Genomic DNA, 25,000 nt, shown 5'->3' with positions numbered 1-25,000 from the left:
TGCGTGCACACGTGTGTGCACACGTGTATGATTATCTGTGTCTCTTGGCTAAATTCCCCAGGGACTGTGGGTATATTTTCATGATGTTCAGAGATGTACTCAGGGTTCTGAGGGGCAGTGGTGGAGGCGGAGAGAGGCCAACACCCTGTCAGTCACACAGATAATAGAAAATAGGAAAATGGAAAACAGGTATGCGGCTCACATTTGTAATCCTCGCACGTTCACCCGATATGTTTTGCTGCTCTCTGCTCTCACAGTCAAATACGTCGGTGGGTACCGAGGCCTCTTGTCTGGGGTAACCGTGCGTCCAGGAAGTGTGGAGCCTCACAGTGTTGTGGAGTGTCTGTATGCCTGCAGAGAGGGGCTGGACTTTGGGGATCTGGAGACGCTGGGCTCTGGCATGAAGGTAATGAGATTGTTAGTGAGGGTCCCAGGCCTATGCGCACCAATATTAAAGGACGCTGACAGTGGTGCTAGCTGATGAGAAAGAGACAGAATCCATTCTCACAACCATGTGATTGACATATTAATTAAAGTGGTAAATCACATGCAAAGCCCCCCCTCCCCCCTCCCCTCATCTCTCTCTCCCTCTCTTTCCTCCCTCTCTCAATGTCATCTTCTCCTTCTCGTGCAGGTGCATGTGAACCCCAGTCAGTCAGTGTTGGTACTGGAGGGCGATGACATTGAGAGCTTCAACCGCGCCGTTCAGCAGGTGACCTACAGGAACTCTCTTCGCTTCGCCACACCTGGGGTCAGGCCCCTCAAACTCACCACCTCCCTTAGGTAAGACACCCTTTCGATGAAAGGCTATTTCCTCTAAAATATGCCTAGATTTTAGTATAAGCCTGTGTACGCTAGTTTAAATGAGGGTTCTAATGAAATATAAAATCTTATCAAACATATGTTAAAGACATATTAAAGAATTTTCTAGAAAAGGCATATTAGCATATGTACGTCTTCTGCCCAAGAAATTAACAAATCTAGGAAAAGATTATGAGGAAAGCCTATGAGCCCGCCGTAAGCACTCTGCCCTAAGCACTATGATAAGCACCCGGCACCCATACAGCCTGAGCAAGAGGAAAACAACAGTTACCCCATGGAACCAAAACTCCTCCTCCTCCTTCTCCTCCTCCTCCTCCTCCTCCCCCTCCTCCCCCTCCTCACCCTCCTCACTGTCTGGTTAGAACACATTTCCTGACCTTGTACTCTTTGTTTCCAGCCTGAAGTCAGTCTCTCGCTGGAATACAGATAGACCCTCTCCCTTGTACAAGCAGTCTCTGGTGACACATTCAGCATAAACGAATCGACCTGCATTATCAAGGTCAAGCATCAGAGGAGTTGGCCATTACAGCTTTTGAGTTTAGGTCTTTTAAAAAAGGACAAAGACTGGCATGTGTTTAGTGTGACAGAGGGCTTAATGAATTTGAAGGCATAAACAGTAATAATAATTTAATCAAATCAATTAAAATTACTTTAAAATAAATGTCAACTTAAGTGTAACCATTGCAATGCAGAGGCGTTTGGTAGTTAAGAGAATCATTCTTACAAAACTATTATGATATTCTGCATTAATATAACAAATTATAAGTCTACTAGTACGGTGCCTTATTTTTATTAAACAAGATTTTGTGAAAAACACGCAATACAGTCATAAATGTCTTATGCCAAGGCTTGTGCTAAATATTGAAAAACTTAAAATAAATGGCAAAGTGTGTTTTTGTGCAACAACTTTGTGTGTTTTTATGTCAGATCTTCCCATTATCAGTAAACACTCTCCATTTACATTTAACTGACACCATTTATGTTGCAGTCTATTTTTTTTGTCCCTGTCTGGCCATTCAATTTGACCAGTCCTGTAGAGTTTTATGAGACCATAAACATCTTAATTGGAGAGGATGAGGACTCCTCAGACAGTAACAGTGAACTACGCTGTGGGAGCTCAAAGAGACTGATAATAATAGGAACTGAAATGGGCAATACATATCGAGCCTGCTGGATTGAATGTAATTTTTTAGAGCTGGCTTCTCCACTAATCAGATTTCAGGTTGTGGGATCGTGATGTCCAGCTGGTGAACCAGCAGTCATTAGGCTGAGCTAAACATGGCCAGCTGCTCTCTAATAGATATACTTTGTACACATGCATATGCACGCACACACTCACGCCCGCACGCACACACAAACACACACACTCACACACACACACACATACACATGCACACTCAGAGATTTAGCATCAAATAAGAACTTTGGAACCTTTGGAATAATATCATTTTTTAATTTTTAATCAGGCATATGCACTCCCAAGCCCATACAAAATACACATATTTGTTTTCCTATTGAACTATATCTTTAAATCTCCTTCCACATGCCTCTGTCTGTTTCAGGTGTTTCAACGAGGAGAGCTGTCTTACTCTCAGGCCATTGGAGGGCTATCTGGTTGTCCTCCAGCCCGACGCCCCCCAGATCTCTCTGTCTGGAGTGGGGCCTCACCTGGCCAGGCCAGCTCCCGAGTTTGAAGGGCCCCGCGGGGTTCCTCTATTCCCTGAGCTGCGCATCGTCTGCTCCCTCTCCCACGCAGTGAACACAGCCGCCCAGGGCATGGAGGGTGGAGGTGAGCCTCACTGAGCATCCATGAGCTCCCTAAGGGCCCCTTAGCTCTCTAACTCATAGACTGGGAGACATTTTTGACTGACTGCTTTGACTGTCAAAAATAGCTGCTATAATAGGGAGCAGAGGCCACCCTTAATGTTTAACAGACAGGGTTCATTCATTCACCAGGCTCTCTTTATCTGCCTCCCTCATGTGAACTTTACTCTTTCAGATCGAGTTGTTCTTTACTCAGTGCTTATCCTCCCCCATTCTCTTTGGGTCTTATCAGAGTTGATGTGTCATGGAAGTGATAGCATAACTTAAGATCTGATGCCCTGTGTTGTCCCTGTCCTTGTCTTTTGTGTGCCTCAGCCCTTATGTCCGATGCGGTGGCCCATACCTTGGATGGATGTGAAGTCCAACCCTTAGGGGAGGAGTTAAGTCCAGAGAAGGAGGAGCTTTTGGTTGATATGGAAGCAATCAAGGAGAGGGGACTGGACATCATTAACACAACAGCCTACATTGCTATCACAGGTACTGTGTGTGTGTGTGTGTGTGTGTGTGTGTGTGTGTGTGTGTGTGTGTGTGTGTGGTTCTGGATACATAACTGTGAACACCGAATAGTCAATGTCATCCCTTACTCTTTCTCTATCTTTTTCTTTCTCCTGTCTTTCTCTTCCTCTCTCCCTCTGCTCTTCCTCTCCTCCTCAGGTGCTGAGTCGATCTCAGTGTACGAGGATGTTCTGCGCTCTATTCATTATCGCCTGGCCAAGGGCTCTGCTCGCTTCGAGAGGCGCTTCCGTCTGTCCTGCTCAGAGATGAACGGACGCTACACCAGTAATGAGCTCACTCTGGAGGTATACACACAAGGGCACCCATTAAACACACCACCATGGCTCTCCATGGATGACATGACGAAATGTCTCTCTCTTGTTTCTCTTAATGTCTGTTGTTTTAGTTTTTCTCCTTGGCTTCATATCTCCTCCGTCTGTTTCTGTCTTCCCCCTTTTCTGTGTGTCTCAGGTGAATTTCCTGCACTCTCTGGACAGTCTGTACCATCCCTCCCACTTACTGGCCTCTCAGCAGCAGTTCCTGCACCCCTCCCACCACACAGGAGAGCTGAGTGGCCACACACTTCCCAACCCACACCGCAACTCAGGTACTCAGACTCAGCGCCACTGGGCCTCTGGGTTTGGAGTTATGTGTTTGTATTGGAGAAGGTCTATGAAGCGAGGGAATATCTGCAATAGGATTTGCAGAGTTACTGGACAGGTTTATGTCTATCCTATGTGTGTGTGTGTGTGTGTGTGTGTGTGTGTGTGTGTGTGTGTGTGTGTGTGTGTGTGTGTGTGCATGCGTGCGTGCGTGCGTGCGTGCGTGCGTGCGTGCGTGCGTGCAGGCGTGCGTGCGTGCAGGCGTGCGTGCGTGCGTGCGTGCGTACGTGCGTACGCATACGCATGTGTACTAAGTATATCTATTAGAGAGCAGTGTGTGTGAGAGAGTATGTGTGTGCTAAAAGGTTTCTCATACCGCTGATATTCTACTTCTGCCTCTAGTGGTTCCAGGTGCAGCCACGGTCATCATAATGGTGTGCGTAGGATTCCTGGTTGTCATGGTTATTCTGGGAGTGTTCCGAATCCGTTCCATCCATCGCCGTGAAGAGGGGGTCGGGGGCGGAGATAAGGAGGGCAGCAGCCAGTGGGATGACTCTGCCCTCACCATCATTGTCAATCCCATGGAGGTGGGTGCAGCGCTCATGTTGGACACTTGTCACATCAGCCGGTTTTATCTGAGATCAGGCTTGTCTCTTATTACAGTGTGATACCTAGAGAGTAAAGAGCATAGAGTCCCATATGTTAGAGTGGTGGTAATGTCTGTGTGAAGGTTCTGAGTCATTTGTTATTGTCCACTTTGTTTCAAACTTAAAGACTGAAGTTGAACAGTCCTTGTCAAAATGACTGTCTCCAATTTGTTTCTCTGTTTTAGTCCTACGAGTCTCAAATGGGAATATCTGCTGACACAGAGGGGGAGGGAGAGGACGACGAGGAAGTGGCAGACTCGCCTGATGATGGCAGTGATGACCAGAGAATTATCATCAAAAAAGATGGCAGAGATGCCACTCGGCGTTACTGAGCCTAACCAGCTACACTTTGAAAAGCCCACACACCTATGGATACCACGGACACCATCACACCCACACAAACTCGGCACATACCTGTCCACTACGAGCCTCTACACTCTTCTCTGGAATGTATGCTTACAAACACCATGCACAAATCACCAGGTAATGCTTACATTTGAAAACATAATTATCGGAAATGCCAAATGCATTTACACTTCTTCTCAAAATACGAAACTATGGCACAAAGGTCTTTTTGGACATGGTAAAGCGATTATAAACAAGCTCAAAATAAGATCTTTACTGTACAGTTACAATAAGTATATCGGCCTGATGTTGTCATTTTAGTCTCACACAAAGTTATCTAATTGTACACTCCCAACAAATGGCTTAGTTGTCATTTTGCTGCACAATCTCCTCCCCTTTCTCTCTACACATTCCTTTACTACCAAATACGTGCCCAGTATAGATGGTGAATCAAAAAGGGATCACGAAATGACCAGTACCAGTGTGTCCCAACAAACCCCCCAAGTTCTCCCCAGCAACCCCAAATCTGCACCATAACTTTAGCACCAACTGACAACTCAGTGCAACGCAACACATGACACAGTTAAGCATGTCATAACACAAAATAACACAACACAAACCCTCTGCTGTATCCAGAATGTCAGCTCAACCTGGGCAGTTTTGATTGTATTGAATTTATGTAAATATGAATTATTATTATTTTTTTTTTTTTTGCATCTACAAAAGGAAATCTGTGTAATTTCATGGCCAGTTTCAGTTTTTTTTTTTTTATTCCTGTCACGCATAACGCATATTCCAATATTCTGGTGGTCATTTAAAACCATAATGATAATAATAATAATAGTAGTAGTAATAAGAATGATAATGACTGGCTTGATGAGTGTCTATTCATTTGTGTGTTGAATTGTGTAATTAAAAAAAACTTGTTAATAATCTGAATCATGCTGAAACAGAAGGCACATTGCTCTTATGGCCAGTTTTGTCATCTCCTCACAAACTCACTTCTTTCTGTCACTCTTTCTCTCTCTCTCACTTTCTTTCCACACCAAGCTCAGAAATCTCTCTCCCTCTGTCTGTCGTCCTCCATTTCTCTTCTCCCCCCCCCCCCGTCTTGTCTTCCCTCCCACCTAGTTTTTCCGAATGTACAGACATGTCTCTTCACTTTCACCTCTCTTCCTCTCTTTTGCCCCTGTGTGTGTCTTTAGCACTGTCTGTGTCAGTGTACAGTGATAACCTGTCAAGTTTAAAAGCCTGTTTGCTTTTTCCAGTGTAATATTAAGAATGGATAAAATTGCATTAATAACGTATATTATTACTATGGTTACTCTTGGGACATTTAACTGTACTTATTGATACAATGATACGGATTATATTGATTGATTGTTATTGATAACGTCTGAAAAAAATGGCAAAAATTCATAATAAAAACACCTGGACGACGTCAAAGTGTGAAATGTGTAAATGATTCATGATTCTTGGTAAGATGTGAAGTGTACTGCAGTTTCATTGGACACTTATTATAGTGCAGATTGACATGGTTTAATGTCCAGCAACAGAAGAACAAAATCTTGTGCCTAACTCGTTGGCCTAAACACCTTAATAAGGATCAATTTATTTGAACAGCAACATATGAACATCTACTACTATCTAACAATATCTATATCTTAGGCAATATCTATTTGTGTTATAAAGTATCTAACGTAGCAACAAATGATAACAAAACTCAGCAAAGGTTAAGACTGAGTCCTCACGTACCCTTAAAAACCTTTCCACTGCATTATTAGCCTATGGTTGCATCCATTTTCAACCTCAAGCCTACATTCAGTAACAGTTGTTTCCGCAACCAGAACCAACTCATTGTTGAAACTTTGCTAATTAATTATTTATTTTGATTGCAAGGGGATAAGTTGCCAATTTGTTTTGATTGCAACAGAGGAGAGGAAGAGAGGCTTATTGGCTGGTGCCAAAGCACCATCTGTCTGACATTCATGCTTAATGTGAACTTGGACACGTGTTGACAACACTCCACTGTACCTCAGGGCTTTGCAGTTGAGACAGATAAAAGCTCCAAGTTCACGTTCCCAAAGATCTCACCTGGACCCTCGTTATCACATCCATGACAAAAAAAAGACCACCATTATACTCATCTCCTAAGAACCAAACAGATAACCCCCCTCCTATTCATCTTACCTACATTAAGACTACAGCACTGCTGGGGTAATTCCAACACTGTGGATTGCAAGGCTTCTACAGAGAACATTGTTGGGGTCTTCCTCGGGCACTGCACCTGCAAAGCCACCACTAGACTCCACTCCACTCACAGACGCTGTAGCCCCCTGTCTTCTGGCAGGACATACAAGAGCTTCCAGTCCGTCACCAGCCGACTGCAAATTGCTTACTACCTCAGCACCTTCTACATCCCAATATTCCTCTTACTTAACCACACACATTGAGCTTCCTTAACACCGAACTGTAGGACACATACATAAATAAATACATACTAAACGCAACACCTGATGGCCGCTGTCCGATGTATTATTACTTTTGCTGGCAAATTGTTTTCTGGCCATGTATGGTCACTGTTCACATTGCTTTTCTACCTACACGCTCAATATCCTGTCAATACTTTCACTGATTTTTGTACCCTGTGCTTTGCACTTGTAGCCTTGTGTCCATGCCAATGTAATGGACACAAAAGGAACACAATTTCGTAAATGTTTTTATTTTTGGTTTCTTTGAACTTTTTTCATTCCTGAAAAACAAACAGACACTGTTATTGCCACTGGGTAATTAAAGATCACTTACCTGGGAGGGATTTTTATTAATAAACTATTTGACCAATGGAGGTTTTGTATAAACTATAGCTAAGTTTATATCTCAGACGATAATGCAGGTGTGCTTGCAATCACAAGTAAGAACAATACCTGGTTGAATTGGATAAGGCTTCACTACGTCTTCTGTGCAAAACGTCTTCTGGGCATTTCTTTGGTCACCGTATCTTTAAAAAGTCTGCGGTACGCAGTCATGTGAATGCATTTCATACACATTAATACATCCGAATAAATTACACAGATTAATGTTTGCAGGTTCAAGTCATAGGCCAGCAGAAGTGGCGTTTGCGTAGTTCAATGCGCAGACCTTGAAACTCAAACGACCCAACACTACTGGTTCATACGTACGTAGTGTTCGTGAATTGAACCGTAGGATAACATAGTGCAGCTGCTATCGCTGTTCAGTTAGTGGGTCATGGGGGAGGTAAATAAAGAAAGATTAAAAAGAGCTAACTTATAAAGACGAGCAAGAAAGCTCATCGCCAGGCCAGCCGTGGGGTTTGAGACGTTCCAGCTTTATCTTTCCGGGCCAATTGTTTGTATGCCTGTGATTTTGTGTTTTGGCTGTATGCACGCTATTATTCGTCAAGACGAGTGATTTTTTTAAGGGAGGAGAGGAAAGGTCTATCGTATCGCCAGTAAGGTGGTGAGTTGACAAGTCAAGCTACATTTTTGCTTATCAACAAGCTAGCTAACGAATTGTATCAGATTTGCCTTATAATTAGCATGCTCGACTTCGTTGGTTCAGATTGATTCAGCCGTCATGGCATGCATAACATGCTAATGTGTTAGCTAGCAGCATTGTCTGTCGCCTGACACAGTAACTTGATCATCGGCATGTTCTCTGCATTGATCAGCCAAGGTAGCGCACTGTCTAGTGTAGGTATAATACAATTTGTATCCACAAAGGCTCTTTGAAGCCTTACGTTAGCTATCTATCTATCTATCTATCTATTTATATCTACTATCTATCTGGTTAGATACTGTCGATCAGCTAGCTATCCTACCTACTTCGCTTGTAAACTAAGCTTTCTGCTAAATGGACAATGCAGCTTACATTTACATTTATCACAGGTATAGCTAGCTTCCTAGGTAAGGTTTGCTTGATGTTCAAGCAGTTCCGTCAGTGAGAATGACCTGTGGGTCGTAACATTAGATCATTGTTGTGTTTGTGTGAGCGTGTTCTCGGGCGAAACATTGAACTCAGGTAGATTCAATGTTGACAGGTAAACGTAGCCATCAACCACAGTTGTGTGTTTGATAATATTTGTAGTGCTTGCAAAGCGAAGCACTATAGATATTGTTCTTCCTAGGCTTTGTCTTATTCTGCGAATAATTCAGCTTAAACTGCTTAATGTGGAAACTTCAAACTTAAGTTCCTAGGTCTTTTAAAATACACCGTAGTAATGTTATTTTCATTGCTCTGAAATGTTTTAATTAAATATATATATATTTAAGGTAAACGAGTTAAAATGTCCCATTCAACTGGATGGTGTCGTCCTGACTTCAACATAACAGTCAAATGTCACTGCTGCAACTGTCAGTCTCTCTGACTATCTATCTCTTCATTTCTTTCTTTCTATATATCTTCATCAACTTCTATCTCTTCCTTCATTTCTTTCTGTCTAAACTCTTTGTCTACCGCCCTCTCTATTTATTTATCTATCTATCTATATGTATGTATGTATGTATGTGTGTGTGTGTGTGTGTACATTTATTTATGTATTTATCTCTCTGTCTTTATCACCTTCCCCATCTCAACTGCCCTCACACAGCTCTGATTTTCTCTACCTCCCTCTCTCTTTTTGTGCGCATCAACTTTCTAATCTTTTACATGATCATTGTTGTTTTGTTCAGGAAATGCAACTCTAGTTCTATATATTTCCCTTCGCAATTAAAAAGAAATGTGTAAGTTGTTTCTGTGGTGTGGGGATTTTAAGCGCATCCATGCCGTGATGCACTTGACACTAGCTCATGGAGTTTGTTATTGTCATGCTATAATCCTCTTTATTCAGCTAATCTCTAACATGGTTATGTCAGTGGAAAATCCATTTACCTGTTAATGATCTGTTTCTCACGGATTGGAATTTTCAAATAAAAATGGATGCGGTTGAATGTGTATAAATAGTAGTTCAGGTGTATACAACAGCTAATAAACAGTCTATTTTCATTCTTTCACACAAATTGCAAAAATGTCAACACATCTATGCAAATAACAAAATTAAGAAGTACAACAAGTTATTAATTGCAAGTTTTGTTATTTGATTGGGTTGTCGGCCTTGTTTTACCCTCAAATGGGACACCATTATTCATTGTCTTGTTAGCAAGTTCTGTAAATCTGTAAAGAGTTTTTTGTTATAATCTGTTTAATACAAATTTGGAATAAAGACATTTCAGAAAAGGCAGGGAAATGATGTTGTTGCCTGAGAGAGTATTAGGTGCCAAACAGACAGGAGCAACAGTGTGTCTAGTCAGGTGGAATGTATCCACATTAAAGAGCAGTGTGTTTACCTCCAATGTACATTGGAGTACAATACATTTGACATTTACACATTTAGCAGACTCTTTTGTCTAAAGCGACGTACAAGGGAGAGAACAGTCAATAGAGCAATAGAGACCTAGTGTAACAATAAACACTATTTGCAGGAATGTAACTGCTGTAAGTGCAAGTTAAGTTATGTAAGTATGTAAGGGTTTTATGTTTATATATAGCCTTATATTTTTGGGACATGCTTCTGTTTTAAGAATGTTGTAAATGGTCAGGAATTCTGCCAAAGCTGTAGATGTCAACGGCAAATGCTTGACTTGTGTGTTTCATTCATCATTTTGATCAGTGTAGTTACAGTGTAAAACGTAGAGACAGAATGTCACAAAAGTCCACAGTTAAGGAAGTAAGAATTTTATGTTTTTCATTTGTACCAAGGTCTGACTGAGACAGAACCGGGTTGTCATGGCGATGCGGGAGCTGGTGGAAGCGGAGTGTGGGGGAGCCAATCCCCTCATGAAGCTGACTGGTCACATGACTCAAGAAGGAGGGCCTTGGAGGCATCGGGCAACACCCAATGTAAGTTACAGCAACCCATTCTATTCCATCACCATATGCAGATATTTGTCTGGTCATGTTGTAAGCATCCAGGCCTTTCATACATGCTCACGAATGGTATGATATGCTTTTGTTGTATATGTGACTAATGTCAGATCCTGTGTGTTCATTTAAACCCCTAGATTCCTCCTACACCTATTGAGATAGCAAGTGAGGAAGAGGTCAGTATCAGTCCTACCTGGCATGGGATAATAGCTGCCATGATCATACAGCGAATACATAGATCCTAACAATCTCCCCTCTCCATGTATAGTTGGTCAATGAGTTCCTGCAGGGCCCCTCACGGCCTCCTCAAAGTTTTGACATGGGGCAGCTCCTGGAGGAGATGCAGCAGATTGACCAGCAGAGCTACAGACAAGCTCCACAGCGAGGTGAGCGCACACTCAGAAAAGGAGAGGGTGTTTGGGGCTCTGTCCTGCAATGCAAGGCATACTGTCACACTCAACATACATACAGTGGTACTTTAAAATAACTTCTTCATGAGCTTTTCTGTCTCTGTCTGAAGCCCCTGGGGTGGCTGCGTTGGCGCTGTCTGGCGACTGGGCCTCAGAGTTCCTGCCTGGCGCTGATGCCGCCTCCTCCGCACCAGGGCAGGTGGGCCTGGGTGAGGGAGCTGATGCTGATTGGACAAAGGAATTCATCAGTGAAGTGTCAGGTGAAAAAAAACTATTATATCTACTCCATGGTGGTTTACACCAACCTCGTTTGAGTTTAGCTATCTAGTCATTAATCTTGTAGGTATGTCCTTTAATATCCCATATTTGATTTTCTTATTTTGAGGTGTTTTTTTTTTGTTCCCTCTGATGAACCTCTTTCTGTGTGCTGACCTCGGTGTTTCACCACTCTGTTTTTCTTTCCACCCTCCTCTCTGTCAGATCCTGGTCGCTGGGCAGAGGAGTATCTGGAACAATCAGAGGAGAAACTGTGGCTGGGAGACCTTGGAGAGAGAGAGAGAGATAAAGAATGGTGAGAAAATGTCCAAGAGACAGATAAGAGTGAAACACTGTGTGTGTGTGTGTGTATGTGCGTGCGTGCTTGTGTGTGAATCTTCGAACTAGTTATAGTAGTTCAAGAGGTTAACTGGCATTTGCAAGATATTTATAAGATGGCGTGTAGTTCTAGACCCAGAATCTGTGTGTGTGTGTGTGTGTGTGTGTGTGTGTATATGAGGTGACTGAGAAAGATGAAAAGCATTGGTCGGATACAAAAAGAGAAATGGTTTTCATATAAAAAGCTGTGTGGGCGGAAAACCTTGAGATTTGAGAACTGCATTCAACAGGCATTTTAACCTCACTCCAATGTCTGTTATATAATTTTTCAGTGAGGTACAGGCCCGGTGTTTGGCTGTGAACACATCCACTGAATAATCATTACCTTTTCCACCAATCAGGACACAAGAATACCAGTCAGGAGATGAGCTCAAACAAACAGCCAATGAGCTTCTTGCCAAAGTAGAAGACCCTAAGTTGCAGAATACAGAGGTAGGTATATTCTGTCTCAGATTCACACAAATACTTGGGTGTTCTTGTGTGGTGTAGTTGTATTTGTGTTTGTGTTATGGTGTGTACTAAATCTTGCTTTAATGTATCACACCTTTGTGCATTTGTTCCCTCATTATACCTCTTAAGTCACTTCATCCATTAGGAACCATTTAGAATTTCAGTAGTGGATCTGTGGCTTGTGTGTTTGTTTTGTTGAACATTTGCGATGTAACTTGGAGTTTATATATATTTGTATATACATGTGTCTCTGTGACACACTGTTGAGTGGTCCAGTAGCTGTAGTGTAATCGGCAGTGTGTTGTTGTTGTTGTTGTTGTTGTTGTCGTCTCTGTGTTGTGTGTAGTTCCTGCGGTTCATTAGGCAGATTGGCGAGGGCAGTGTGACTGTGGAAGACAGTACAGGCAAGCAGGACACAGATAAAGCTCAGGCCAAGGAGGCACAGCGCTGGGCCTCCAGCCTAAACCAGGTAGGAGCCCTCCTTCCTCTTCACACGGAGGAACAGTGAAGGGTTCAGGCGCAACTGCAGTCCGTGCACATGCCATGGCTGAAGCATGTATGCTTGCCTGGAACTGACTATGGTGTACAGCAAGTCCTTTCCAACTATTGCATCTACACTTTGACTGGCCTTGAGCCTTAGCCTTGAGATTTGTTCATTTAACATGCTCAGATTTCGCCCTTGGGAAACAAGGTTTATTGTGGTCTACATCTACATATTTACATTTATTTTCCCTTGTAACTGTGACTTATCCTTTTCCTCCCAACCTAACCTGTCATGACCTTTAACCCACACCCTCCTTAACCCTCAATTAACCTCCATTCATACTTAAATAACCCCATAAACCTCCTCAAAAAATCCCCTCTCACACTAAAAACACACAAATCTTGCCCCACGACCGTGTCAGTTCCTGGAGAAAGCGCCACTAACTGTGCCAGTGGAGACAACAGAGGGAAAGGTGGAGAAAGACAAAACAAAAAATAAAGAGGCACAGCGGTGGGCTAAAGTCGTCAGGCAGGTAGGACCCCAGGAGCCTGACCACCTGGGGAACGTGGTCCACTAGCCGCTCCGCTAGTTTTTTTTTTTGTCAGAGCACAGCTGCTTTTTATAAATCAGCCCCTCCTCCTAAGCCGTTTGCCTCGCTGTTTTAGTTGCATCGTGCTTAACGTTCTGTGTTTAGAGTTAATTTAATCTGCTCAATTTTAAGCATTTAATTGTTTGTCAAAAGATATACAAAATTAGAAGAAGAAAAAAATCCCAGCTACGTAGTGGTTACAGGCAGATCGCATGTATGCCAGCATTCCTTCTCTTCTGGATGTAGGTGAAACTAGTCCCAGTGGTGCCTGAAGCGTTGCGTAAACTGCCTTTTCCTGACCACTAGAGTAGAAAACTGCGGATTGCCAAGGTGAATGTAGTCTGTCTCTCATCCCTCCTAGTTCCTCTGTCTCATTCATCCTTACCTCTTGCTCTCTCCCTGGTTTTGATCTGCTTCATCCTGCCAGCTTGTGGGGCTCGCACTCCAAACCTCAGACATTCTCACTGACATTTGGCTGCTGCGTACCTTCTGCAGGTGTCGGTGGATTCTGCTGAATCGTGGGTAGATGAGTTTGCCACGGGGGGACCAGATTTCCAGCAGGCAAAAGCTGCAGTGGAGGTGAGAGCGTAATGAGTCAGCCTGTGGGAGTGCTGTAAAAACAATTTGGAACTTTACTTTTAGTTCACTTCAGTTTTTGATGCTTTCCTGCAGCAGTAAGCTCTTGGACAAGAAGTATTCCATGAGCGATGATATTTATTGTAACAGAATTGTATCATTGAATTCCCTGTCATTTAACTGTACATTTTTTCCTTATTAACCTCTAAACGGTTTATGTGTTGTTAGAATATTTTTGAAACAAACCTTTTTTATGACTAAAAATGATTGCCAACCTAACGTGTGTCCCTGACATCAGTGAATAAGCCTCATATGAAGTATAATTTTTCTTAAGCCTTTTAGAAATGTTTATTACTGAGGGGCTATGTGTAAAAGATTTGCTTGATTATGTGTGATTGTGCCTTCATTCCTGTAATGACCTATGTAGACTTGATAAATGTGTTACGATCCATTATTCATTAAAGCTGACTCTCACAGGGCAGAGAGACTTTTAAGGGAACCCGGTTTTGCATAATTAGAAGAGGTTACGGCCATCCTACAAAATCCCAGGTCATGGTCTATGTAATTTATGTTAGTGTCATACCTACCACTGATTACTTTTTCTAATCCTCATTAGTTGGGCCTTACAGTGGGAAGGTGTTCTTGTATCTGTAACTGAGCAGGTGTCGTGTGCAGAAGCCTCTGATGTATATTTATGGTGGTCTTCTTGTCTCTTTCTGAGCCATTTTGACTGTGAGGGTCTCTTTTTTCTTTTGCCTAGAGCGATGTGGACTTCTGGGAGAAGCTGCAGCAGGAGTGGGAGGAGATGGCCAAGAGGGATGCAGAGAGCCACCCCTGGCTGTCTGACTTTGACCAGATGCTCAGCTCCTCCTACGACAAGGTACCTGCCTGCACACAGCCTCCTGCCTGGGCTGCCTGTGTTTACCTGCACCGTGTGGATTTCAGCATCCTTCCCACTGCTTCAACCTTTCATTCTTTCTCTCTACTCCCCCTTTTCTCACTCAAATGTGTGTTCTCCTCCTCCTCCTCTCAGGGCTATCAGTTTGATGAGGAGAACCCATATCTGTCCCATGACGATCCTCTGGCAGAGGGGGTGAAGAGGATGGAGGCAGGAGACATTCCGGGGGCGGTGCTGCTCTTTGAGTGTGCAGTTCAGCGGGAACCAGAAAACCAGCTGGTCAGACTCACTTCCATTATGTAAACATCCACACATACAAATATGGATAATATGGTTTAATGCTACTACATAGTCGTGTTGTTCAGCTTGGAGGCATACAAATCAACATGGTTTAATTGCCCAACCATTGAAAGCAACCTATTATGTACATACTGTAGGCATGTGTGGAGTGATTGGGAATGTTCCGGGCCAGGAATGTTCTAGTTTAACTGTACTGAAATATTGATTTCTTTTTTTGTCCCAAAGGCTTGGCAATATCTGGGAACCTGTCAAGCAGAAAATGAACAGGAGTTTGCAGCTATAAGTGCCCTCCGCAGGTAAATACATAAAACTGCAGGTGTAAAGATGACTTGGGTTTGTGAACACTGCGAGGGCTGGTTTTCTCTTGTTACAGTGGGCCAAACAATCATTTGAGCTGATTTAGTTTACATATTAACTGTTAAATAAAATACTCTCACTTGTAAAGATAATTTGTTCAGATAGTTGTACCTTAAAGTATTTTTTGAGCCTCCCCTAAACCCACTCTCACCGTCTTCTCTGCTCTTCCTTTTTTGCCTTTACCTCTCCCAGATGTATAGATCTGAAGAAGGAGAATCTGACTGCGCTGATGGCTTTGGCTGTCAGCTTCACCAACGAATCACTGCACAGGCAGGCCTGTGAGACACTGCGAGATTGGTTAAGACACAACCCCAAGTACTGCCACATCCTGGAGCATAGCGAACGGGAAAAAGAGAGGGATGGTGCCAGAGAGAGGGAAAAGGAGAGGGAGCGATTTGGATCCCTTTTGCCTGAGTCAGTAGTTCCTCACTGAATTTTTGTGTTCTGTGTGAGATGAGTGTTTGCAGCTGTGCGGACTCCTGTATACTGCGTCCATGTGCACTTCTGACTAAAAAAAGCAGACTACTCATCTGATAGCCACTCGACTGATAGCTTTTTACATTATACATTATATACATCAAAAACCTAATGTATTTACAAATATCTGAAAACAAACTCTAATCTATCTCTACTTCGCTTGTGTATTGGCAAGAATCTGGCGATAAGATGCACATCATGATACAGGGTTTATTATTAAGTATATTGTTATACTGTAAGCAAGGCGATATTGCTATTTTTTATGTATTTTAAGAAAAACTGTCATAGTATAAAGAACACACCCCATATGCATAAAGTTAACTTTTTTATGCAATCAGAATACCACTATCCATGGCGGAGTGTTTAAACACAACACAGTAAACCACTGTCACCACAAATCCTCGCATGTAAACTATTTATTTAAAATCGATACATTGTTTTTGAGAATCGTTACTGTATCACAAAACATAAAATCATGATGGTCAACATCCCCGCACCCTCTGTTGGTTCTTCCTTTCTCAGGGGTCTGTTCACAGAGGTGCAGTCCCTGTTCCTGACTGCGGCATCCTCTGACCCCAACATTGTGGACCCCCAGCTGCAGTGTGGTCTGGGTGTTCTCTTTAACCTGAGCGGAGAGTATGACAAAGCCGTCGACTGCTTCACTGCTGCTCTGTCAGTCACCCCACAGGTATGTGAGCATGCAACCCTTTGTTTGTTAGACATTCAAGGTGGTTTGAGTGAGGTGAAATTCTATAGTTCACACGACCGAAGTAATCCATATAAAAATGTTATAGTCTTTTAGAACAGAGGATGTAATGTACTTCAGTGTCCTACTTCAAACACCTTACTCTCACATTTTCCCCCTCAGGATTACTTGCTGTGGAACAAACTAGGTGCCACCCTGGCCAACGGGAGCCGCTCTGAAGAGGCTGTTGCCGCCTACAGGAGAGCCTTGGAACTGCAGCCTGGATTTGTGCGCAGCCGTTACAACCTGGGCATCAGCTGTGTCAATTTGGGAGCTCACAGGTCTGGCAGGAGAGCTGCACGCCATCTGAGCCACATAAACACAATGCACATTCGGGTCAACCCAGAGTGATGTTGTTTGCGCAGTCAGTTTGCCATTGGCACTGAAAATCTCTCAGTTATGAGTGTAAAAATGATTACACAAATAGTATAAAACAAAGTCTTAGATAAGATAAGGGTTCATTTGTTTATGCATATATTGTTTAAGATCAATGTAAATAAGGCAGCATATGCCTGGAATTGCAAAATGCATGTACACACCTAATGTTTTAATAGCTGTCCAAATGTTGTGGCCCATATAAGGACATATTTTAGCGTCCCTGAAAACAAGGGCCCAGGGCAAAGCACAGAACACAGTGAGAAATTCACTCTTTGAAGTCTTCACAAACATAAAGAAATCATTCACTGCCTAGCACTCTTTAATATAAACCGTCTTCTAGCCTGCTCCTACTACCCTGTTGAAAGACTCTGTGCATAAATTTAATTTGAAGTGGTATACCCCACTGACCCTTTCTGAGCTCTTAATCTCTCCTCTCCGTTCTGTGATTCCCACAGAGAGGCGGTGGAGCACTTTCTGGAAGCTTTATCCCTCCAGCAGCAGGCTTCTGTGGAGGGGCCTGTGGGCAGGGCCGGGGCTGCGGCAACCATGATGTCCGACAACGTCTGGTCCACTCTGCGCATGGCCCTGAGCATGATGGGAGAGAGCTCACTGTACGCTGCGGCAGACCGTCGTGACCTGGACACGCTACTCGCACACTTCTGCCAACGGGAGGGGGAGCCTGGAACGGAATGAAGAAGGGAAAGGGAGGGAGGAGGAGGGGGGAGCAGGGTTGTTGAGTGTGAATGTGGGGAGAGGTGTTTCGGAAAGGTGGAAAGGAGAGGACAGGGGAAACGGGAGGAAGGGAGTGATGATAAAGTGGATGGAAGGCCACATTGGCTCAACAAACTGTGAAGAGTTCACTCAACTCGCTGCACATAGGAACATCAGACCGAGGGCTGCTTTTGAATTAGGCCTAAGGGTACAATGGGCAGCATAGAACCCATGGTACATTAATGGACAGTGGCTGAAGCTGACTGTTACCTTTACCTGCTCAACCAAGCCAACCCTCCCTGACACTACACAACCTAGGAGGATGAGGAAACACACAGTCTCTGCAGCACACAGCTACACTAAAACAGAAAAGAAACATGAGAAGGGGAAAGGGATCAGGTACTAGAAACTACATGTGGTCACATGTGTCAGAAGTATGCGTTCTCTCTGGTCTTCAGATATTGCTCATGTTGTAAAATAATTTGCCTAATTGTAAATGCTTATGGCCAATATCATGTATTGTACTATAATTATTGTATTATTACTGTTTTCAGTATAGTCCGCCCAAAATAGCTATGTAATCCAAGCAATAAAGCTTTGACATTAAAACAATGAATGACTTATTACCCCAGTGAGTAACATCCATTGCAATTATTTTCAAATATGTACGTTCAGCTGATGAACAAACATTGTGAAATGATGCATACATATTTGAAAAACAAGTTATTGCCTACGTTTGCATTGTCTGCTTGACACTGTAAAGAAGCATTTTTTACGCACGTATGATTGGGCCGTATTTCAAATACTCGTAACACGCCCACTTTTAAATGGTTGAACTAATGTAGCCAATCCAAGCCGTGAAGGCGGGAACTTCAAATCGCTCACCGATTGGATTGTTTAAAAAAAAGCCGAAAACATGCTGTAGGCTACCCCATTTAAATGCCCTGGTTTGCTTTTTGCTGAACACAGTTAACGTTGCAACTACCAGACTAGCTTAGTTACATGATTTTTAAATTGCTATAATTATACGTCAGAAAGTCGAAAGTAGCGGACTTTAACTTAGAAGGATATAACCAGACGCCTAAGAGAACGCAATATCAAACGGTAAGACCCCGGGCGGAAGTAAAACATTAACGTTAGAGGAATCTAAACAGTCATTTTCAGGTAAGTTTTAAATTAACGTTAGCTAGCTGGCCAGCCAACAACGCTAACCCTGCCGATAATATTAAAAATGTGTCGTTAGCAAGCCAGTGGTTAAAACTGGTTGACGTTACTTGCAAGTGAGTAGTTCTGGCATCACTGAACTTTAACTTCAGCTTGAAAACGTATAACTTGGTTGTGGTGGTGAATAATGTCAGCTAGTGTCATTGTTAGCATTTTACAATTATTCAATGTAGATGTTAGCACTTTGTTATTTAACGTTAGCAGTCCCGGGGTGCCTTACTTTATCGCCTAGCCTAATGATTTTAGTATTTAACATGGTCATGTTTTGTATCTGTACTATATTATCCGCCAGAAAAGTTTCCATTGCTAAATATTAAGTAAATGAAATGTCGGTTGCTAGCAAAACAACTTTCACTATGGCGTGGCAGGTAACGTTAACTGTTGCCTTAGTTCATCATTTGAAAACTAAGCTCTCCATAAATTGGTCAACTCGGGTCTCTTCTACATAAAGTGAACTTTCCACAACTTTAATGTAAAGTTAGTTTAGACTTTTGAATGCATGTGTCGATTACGTGCGTGAAATGGAGCCTGGGTCTCTTGTGTATGAAAGCCAGTACTGATGCAATGTAAATTTAACATTTTTTTTTTTAAACATATATTTATCTAACGTTAGGTGAAGCGACGAAATGGGTTCCAGCGAGAGCAAGATTGCAACAGTTTCGACCCCCAAACAGGATCCCAATTTACGCATTAAAAACCAGCGTGTGGCGCAGCTCGTCGACCCCCGCTCCCCATCGACAGACATTGACCGAACGCCAATCCAGGTGAGTGCAAACCACCCGTGTACATTCGCTTGATTCATTTTCTGTCAGATGGATATAAAATAAAACTGGTAATCTAATAAAAATAACATGTTAGCTTGCATTCAGACCCACTTTACTGTTTTTATACTCTATTGCAGTTCAGTTCACTTCCTTGTACCAATAAAACGTGATATGATGAGCTGCTTCTGCATAGAGCGGTTAAGGAACTGGTGCATTAAGTATGTGATTTACTTGAACATGACAATTGTAATGCCTCATATATTCAACCTAGATGGCTGGTGCAGTTTCTAAAACTCGTGTGGAGGAACTTGCAGGATCTTCAATACCCAGTGACCCGCGTTCACCCACACATGAGATTTCCCGTACCCCGCTGAAGGATGGCGTGAACGGTAGGATGTTTGTAGAATATCCTATTTGAAAATGTGACGTTTTATTTAGCATTAAATGACGATGTACAGATTTGTTGCCTAACTGGTGTTTTTTGTGTTGGGTAAGAGATGAAATTAAATGCAATTCGTTTTTTTTCTCCTCCTACAGGTACAGTGAGTTCCTTTGCAAGGCGCCTGGGTATGCTCCTTTTAAATGAATCTAGCGTGGATGAAGCTGCCCCCCTTCCGCAGGTCACCTTTACCAAACACTCTGACCTCCTTGTGGAGGAGCTTGGCTCCACTGAACCCCTCCTCACCCCCTATACTACTCAGGACTCTGACAACGTTCTGCCTAACATTCTAACACCATCACAGGGCTACGGCTCTATGGTTAGCAGCCCATTTGTGTTGATTGGTGAGGTGCAGGCTGACCTCTCCCTAGAGGAGGGGCAAGACGCCCTGGTGGCTGCTTCTTCCCCTATTCTGAAGAGGGAGCTCAGTCTGAGCTTGCTGACCTGCCATGATGGCGTACACTCATCCCAAGTCTGTGAGAATGATGATGGCCCCCTTGCCCCACCTCCTATTGAGGTCACACCCAGTGAGCACGGGCACGAGGACCATGTGTACGCCCTCCCAATTGTCACTGTTGAGCCTGTCCCATCTGTCTCCGTGCTCCTGGTGGTAGACTCTGATCCAGAGCCAGAGGTGTTTGAAGCTCCTGTGGAGGAGCCTGAGGTGGCTGTCAATGAGGAGCCTGTCACTGAGGTGGCTGTCATTGAGGAGCCTGTCACTGAGGTGGCTGTCATTGAGGAGCCTGAGGTGGCTGTCATTGAGGAGCCTGAGGTGGCTGTCATTGAGGAGCCTGAGGTGGCTGTCATTGAGGAGCCTGAGGTGGAGGTCACTGAGGAGCCTGTCACTGAGGTGGCTGTCACTGAGGTGGAGGTCATTGAGGAGCCTGAGGTGGCTGTCACTGAGGAGCCTGAGCCCATTCCTCAGCGGCCCAGCACCCCCAAAGCTAGCTGTGCCCCCACACTGCCTACTGCCACGCTCCAACCAGAGGCCCAAACTGCTCCAGCCCACACTGGCATCAGGTGCCCCACCTTTGACACAAAGAGCCCCAGTCAGGTGGTTTTTAAGCCCCAGTGGCTGGGATTGGGCTTTGGAGCAACAGGGGTTAAGCCAAGAGGCCTGCAGGGGCGTGGCAAAGGGGGATCCTCACCACTCGCCTCCCGAAAGCCAGCCGAGAGCGAGAATAAGGGCTTGAGTGTAAAGCCGAAGCAGAGAGGTGTGTAGACTTTTCCCAACTCGACTTGGTCTCAGCAGCAATAACTGTGTCACTGTGTTTATCTGCTTGTTTAACTGTCTTAAGCCACATCAGATTTGCTTGGGCACTACAATAATAATCGTCTTTTTGCTAACAGGTAAGGTCCTCTCCAGCGAAGGGCGCTCTCCTCTGCAGGTTCTCAGAGAGACCAACTCTCCTCGGGAGAACTCCTCACAGGTACACATCCATAAACGCACACACATACTTGTGGTAACACTAATACCCACCATGTCGCATAGATGGCTCATATTAGTAAAAGGAGCAATATTTCTCATATCTTTCATTGATGGATGCAATTGTTTCTTCCCCTCAATGTCTCTTCATTTCCTCCCCTAGATGAAGTTGAAGATCTCCACCCCAGACAGACAGAGACTCGGGCAGTTGGACAGAAGAACTCTAATTCAGTCTCTGAACAAAGAGAATCCGAGATAGGCTGGACTGTACAGATATGCTCAACACATTGTAAATACTTCATACATTTTTAATGTACAGACAATATTCCTGTGTTTGTTTTTCTGTCTGTCTTTTAAACCTATCCCTTGAACTGAAACAACTTTTAGATTGTCTGATGTACAATTTGTATTTAAATAAAATTTAAATGATGAATTAAGCTGTTCTTCATTTAATAATAAAAAAAGTAAACAAGATAGTTTTCTGAAGCAGTCATCTGAGTTTATTAGAAAGTTAAGAAAGGTACTGGATGGCAAGTGCTTTGTGAATGTATCAAGAGTTTTTAAAAAGGCCATTTAAAGTCCAGGCAAGTGTGAACATGGTATGGGCTCACTCAAACTGTCTTAAGCCACGTAAATAATGTGGCTTTCAGTTAGTGTCATTGTGTCTTCAAAATGAGGTGATTACTCAGCATAAAATCGGTGTGCTACCATGCTAGGTCAGAATTCTGTTTTACATTTTCGTGTGGTGAGGAGGGGCAGAGACAAGGGGTAAATGAGATGTTGAATTTTTATAAACCGACAAAGCAACCTTTTACTCTTATTTTTGAAAGGAATATCCCCAGTTGGAACTCAACATGGCATTACAATATTACAACCAGGGTATCTAGAAGGCTTTCACCAAATTATAGTTATTGTTTTTGGTCAGTAAACAGTAAAACAGTCTCATCTGTTCATCCACTAGTAAGCTGAACTTGCCAGCCTGGTCTGTTCTCTTTTGTTTGTGGTTGCTGCCAGAGTTGATCAAATCAGCTGATCGCCACATTATCAGAGTGTAGCACATGGTCATTTTTTCAGCTCTGTGAGATGGCTGGAGAACTCTGAGGAATCGTAAATTAATCTACACTACAAACTGAAAAGAAAACTAGCATTCTACAGCCAACACATTCCAAAAGAAACTGTAAAATAAAACCATCAATAATGCTTCCAACACACGACAGCCAAACGCACATAACAGCTGTAACATTTAACTGAATATAAAAGTGGTCCTATCATCTGTGTAAACCTAGGTAAAATATTTATAGTTTCTTCCAAAAACTTGCTTAACCATTTGGCAACTTCTGTGAGGAAACTGGTGTGCTATACAGAGGGTATCTACATTTTAATTGTGAAGTATGACTAGAGTTGGAACTAGTTTTGAAATAAACAAATCCTACCAAATTCCTTTAGAATTTAACAGCGTTGATGGCTAATTTCCCAAATAAACTTCCAGCCCATAGAGCCAGTGTTTTGCTGAACAATGTGTCTCCATGTCAACCCAAAGCAGTTGGCCTCCAAGAGACCCCCTCTCATGCCTTTGGTAGGACTTGGCACAACAGAACTCCCACTTTTATCTGCTCATATTTTACGACCCTGTTCTACCTATAGCTCTCTTAAGCTCGCTCACCCCCCACCCCACCCTGATTTTCATCTTGTCTACCACTCCCAGCTTGCTTTATATGTGCTTGGTGTTTTTGGAATCACTTCAGTTCCATATCTTCAGGAAGCTGTCCCAGGATCCCGTGCAGCAGGCCATTCCGTCAGATGACACTCCGATGCAGCTCACTCTGTTATCATGACCAGCTAGCGCACCTGTGGAGACAGAACAACTCTTAAGTGAAAGCCACCGAAGCACTCTCTGGGTTTGACCACTGAACAAAGTAAGCACTAGCCCCAAGGGACATGCCCTTCTTGGGATGCAAACGTCTTAATCAGTGCAATCCATGTGAGGCTACAATCATGCCAAGATAATGTGGATCGGTAAAGTCAAGTATGTTATATTGTGGGGAAAAAAGCTTTAATGCTGAAGCAAACATAATAATGGCACATTTCCTTCACCAAGTCTTTGCTTCTTCTCTGTCTGTTACCCCATTCAGCAAACAGCGTTCACTCACCCACTCTCTCTGCCTTCAGTGCGTCCCAGATGTTGACGTTGAAGTCATCGTAGCCAGCCAGGAGGAGTCTTCCGGACAGAGAGGGGGCGAGGGAGGTGACGCCACACATGATGGTGGAGTCCTGGTAGGTAATAAGCTCCTGGTCAGACCGCAGGTCATACAGCTTACAGGTGGCGTCATCGGAGCCTGTGAGGATTCCGTTACCGTTGGGGAAGAACTGAAGAGTGAAAGAAAAAGTTGGGAAACAACTTGAATCAGATTAACACTCAGCTTCTAGGAATTTCGAGTGTCCCCTATTACCGTTGTGCTGACAGAAACAAATAACTTTATACCAGAATTTATACCACAGGTACCAGAAATGCATTTCTTATGCATTGACTACTGGTGACTTCTATTTATTGCATGTATCTGTTTGTGTGTGTATTTTGCATAATGGATGTAAGTGTTCTATTGTGTTTTTTGATGGATAACCGGGAGAAAGCTAATCCTCACCCCAATGGCATTAACATCACTCTCATGTCCACTCAGTGTGTGGGTACAGTTTCCATCCCGAATGTCCCAGTGTTTGGCTGTGTAGTCACAGGCCCCAGAGATGAAGCTCTTAAAGTCCGGAGCCACACCCAAGGACATACAGTCTCCCAGGTGACCTGCAAAGGTGGTCTTCTCTGTCCCTGTCTCAATATCCCACAAGATGCTAAGGCACAAGAAAAGAGTTTGAATGAGACATAGTAGAGGTTCTCTAGAGCTCTCTGTGTCTCTGCACACACCAATTTAGCAAATAAAATAATACATTATAGTTTTGGTTAATTGTAATTAACTAATGGTCCCAACCCCCATACTGTGCTATAGTGCTTCTGTAACTTAATTACCAGGTGCAGTCACCAGAGCTGGTGATGATCTCACTGTCACTTATGAAACGACAGCAGGACAGGTAGCCTAGGCAACGGAGACAAGATGGAAAGATTTATTTGGTACCTTGCATAGAGGAGAAACCTATGTACGTAACTACTTAGAAAAAAGTGTTCTATTTCTAATTAATAGTCTACTTAATTTTTTATAGGTTTTGTCATTTTTGTCTTGGCCCAGGGAGGTCCGGGTCTATGTCAAGCCCTGTTTATCATTGATATTGTAGTGCACAAACACATTTATGAGTTTCTTACCTGTGTGTGATGCTAACTCGCGCATGACTTTGACGTTTCCATCCTTGCCCTTCAGGTTGTAGATGGAGCACATGTTATCCAGTCCACCGCATGCCACTAGGTTCCCAGATGGAGCGTATGCACACGTCATTACCCACGATGACTTCAGGGGGAT

The 25,000-nt window shown here is 43.3% G+C and overlaps 4 protein-coding genes across 4 annotated transcripts in view; 3 read left to right on the top strand and 1 right to left on the bottom strand.

Annotated features, from left to right (window-relative positions):
• Positions 1-4,722, top strand: part of clstn3 (calsyntenin 3) — a gene marked incomplete at both ends in the record, with an annotated part of 14,637 nt that extends 9,915 nt beyond the window's left edge. Inside the window, 8 exons of the mRNA XM_080857943.1 lie at positions 258-406; positions 635-783; positions 2,385-2,611; positions 2,962-3,123; positions 3,301-3,446; positions 3,613-3,748; positions 4,146-4,330; positions 4,576-4,722. Of these exons, the coding sequence (XP_080714069.1) occupies positions 258-406; positions 635-783; positions 2,385-2,611; positions 2,962-3,123; positions 3,301-3,446; positions 3,613-3,748; positions 4,146-4,330; positions 4,576-4,722 (1,301 nt within the window). The remainder of the gene's footprint in view (positions 1-257; positions 407-634; positions 784-2,384; positions 2,612-2,961; positions 3,124-3,300; positions 3,447-3,612; positions 3,749-4,145; positions 4,331-4,575) is intronic.
• A 3,222-nt stretch (positions 4,723-7,944) lies between these two features.
• pex5 (peroxisomal biogenesis factor 5) lies at positions 7,945-18,287 on the top strand. Its single transcript, XM_080858633.1, has 16 exons — positions 7,945-8,212; positions 10,490-10,630; positions 10,792-10,830; positions 10,923-11,040; positions 11,175-11,324; positions 11,545-11,635; positions 12,060-12,150; positions 12,515-12,637; positions 13,737-13,820; positions 14,578-14,697; positions 14,851-14,994; positions 15,241-15,311; positions 15,565-15,786; positions 16,372-16,537; positions 16,718-16,875; positions 17,428-18,287. Exons 2-16 carry the CDS (start codon positions 10,517-10,519, stop codon positions 17,663-17,665), a joined length of 1,929 nt encoding a protein of 642 aa, XP_080714759.1. The 5' UTR covers positions 7,945-8,212; positions 10,490-10,516; the 3' UTR covers positions 17,666-18,287.
• A 427-nt stretch (positions 18,288-18,714) lies between these two features.
• cdca3 (cell division cycle associated 3) lies at positions 18,715-21,795 on the top strand (the record flags this gene model as incomplete). The annotated part of the gene is made up of 7 exons (XM_080857632.1): positions 18,715-18,787; positions 19,521-19,671; positions 19,943-20,060; positions 20,209-20,804; positions 21,000-21,324; positions 21,461-21,540; positions 21,700-21,795. The coding sequence occupies exons 2-7, from the start codon at positions 19,534-19,536 to the stop codon at positions 21,793-21,795; spliced, it is 1,353 nt and encodes a 450-aa protein (XP_080713758.1). The 5' UTR covers positions 18,715-18,787; positions 19,521-19,533.
• Positions 21,796-23,277: 1,482 nt separating this feature from the next.
• Positions 23,278-25,000, bottom strand: part of gnb3a (guanine nucleotide binding protein (G protein), beta polypeptide 3a) — a gene marked incomplete at both ends in the record, with an annotated part of 3,866 nt that continues 2,143 nt past the window's right edge. Inside the window, 5 exons of the mRNA XM_080858565.1 lie at positions 23,278-23,384; positions 23,687-23,903; positions 24,179-24,380; positions 24,556-24,622; positions 24,847-25,000. The exon at positions 24,847-25,000 is cut by the window's right edge and continues 9 nt beyond it. Coding sequence (XP_080714691.1) covers positions 23,278-23,384; positions 23,687-23,903; positions 24,179-24,380; positions 24,556-24,622; positions 24,847-25,000 — 747 coding nt within the window. The remainder of the gene's footprint in view (positions 23,385-23,686; positions 23,904-24,178; positions 24,381-24,555; positions 24,623-24,846) is intronic.

Source organism: Sprattus sprattus, assembly GCF_963457725.1.
Source record: "Sprattus sprattus genome assembly, chromosome: 19".
NCBI classification, from domain to species: domain Eukaryota; kingdom Metazoa; phylum Chordata; class Actinopteri; order Clupeiformes; family Clupeidae; genus Sprattus; species Sprattus sprattus.
This window is presented reverse-complemented; position numbering and strand designations above follow the sequence as displayed.

Excerpts from the sequence above, each read along its gene's own strand:
- pex5 (XM_080858633.1), top strand. The coding sequence starts at position 10,517 with ATGGCGATGCGGGAGCTGGTGGAAGCGGAGTGTGGGGGAGCCAATCCC. Across the intron at positions 12,638-13,736 it reads GGGCCTCCAGCCTAAACCAG|GTGTCGGTGGATTCTGCTGA; the intron begins GTAGGAGCCCTC and ends TACCTTCTGCAG. Across the intron at positions 14,698-14,850 it reads TCAGCTCCTCCTACGACAAG|GGCTATCAGTTTGATGAGGA; the intron begins GTACCTGCCTGC and ends TCCTCCTCTCAG.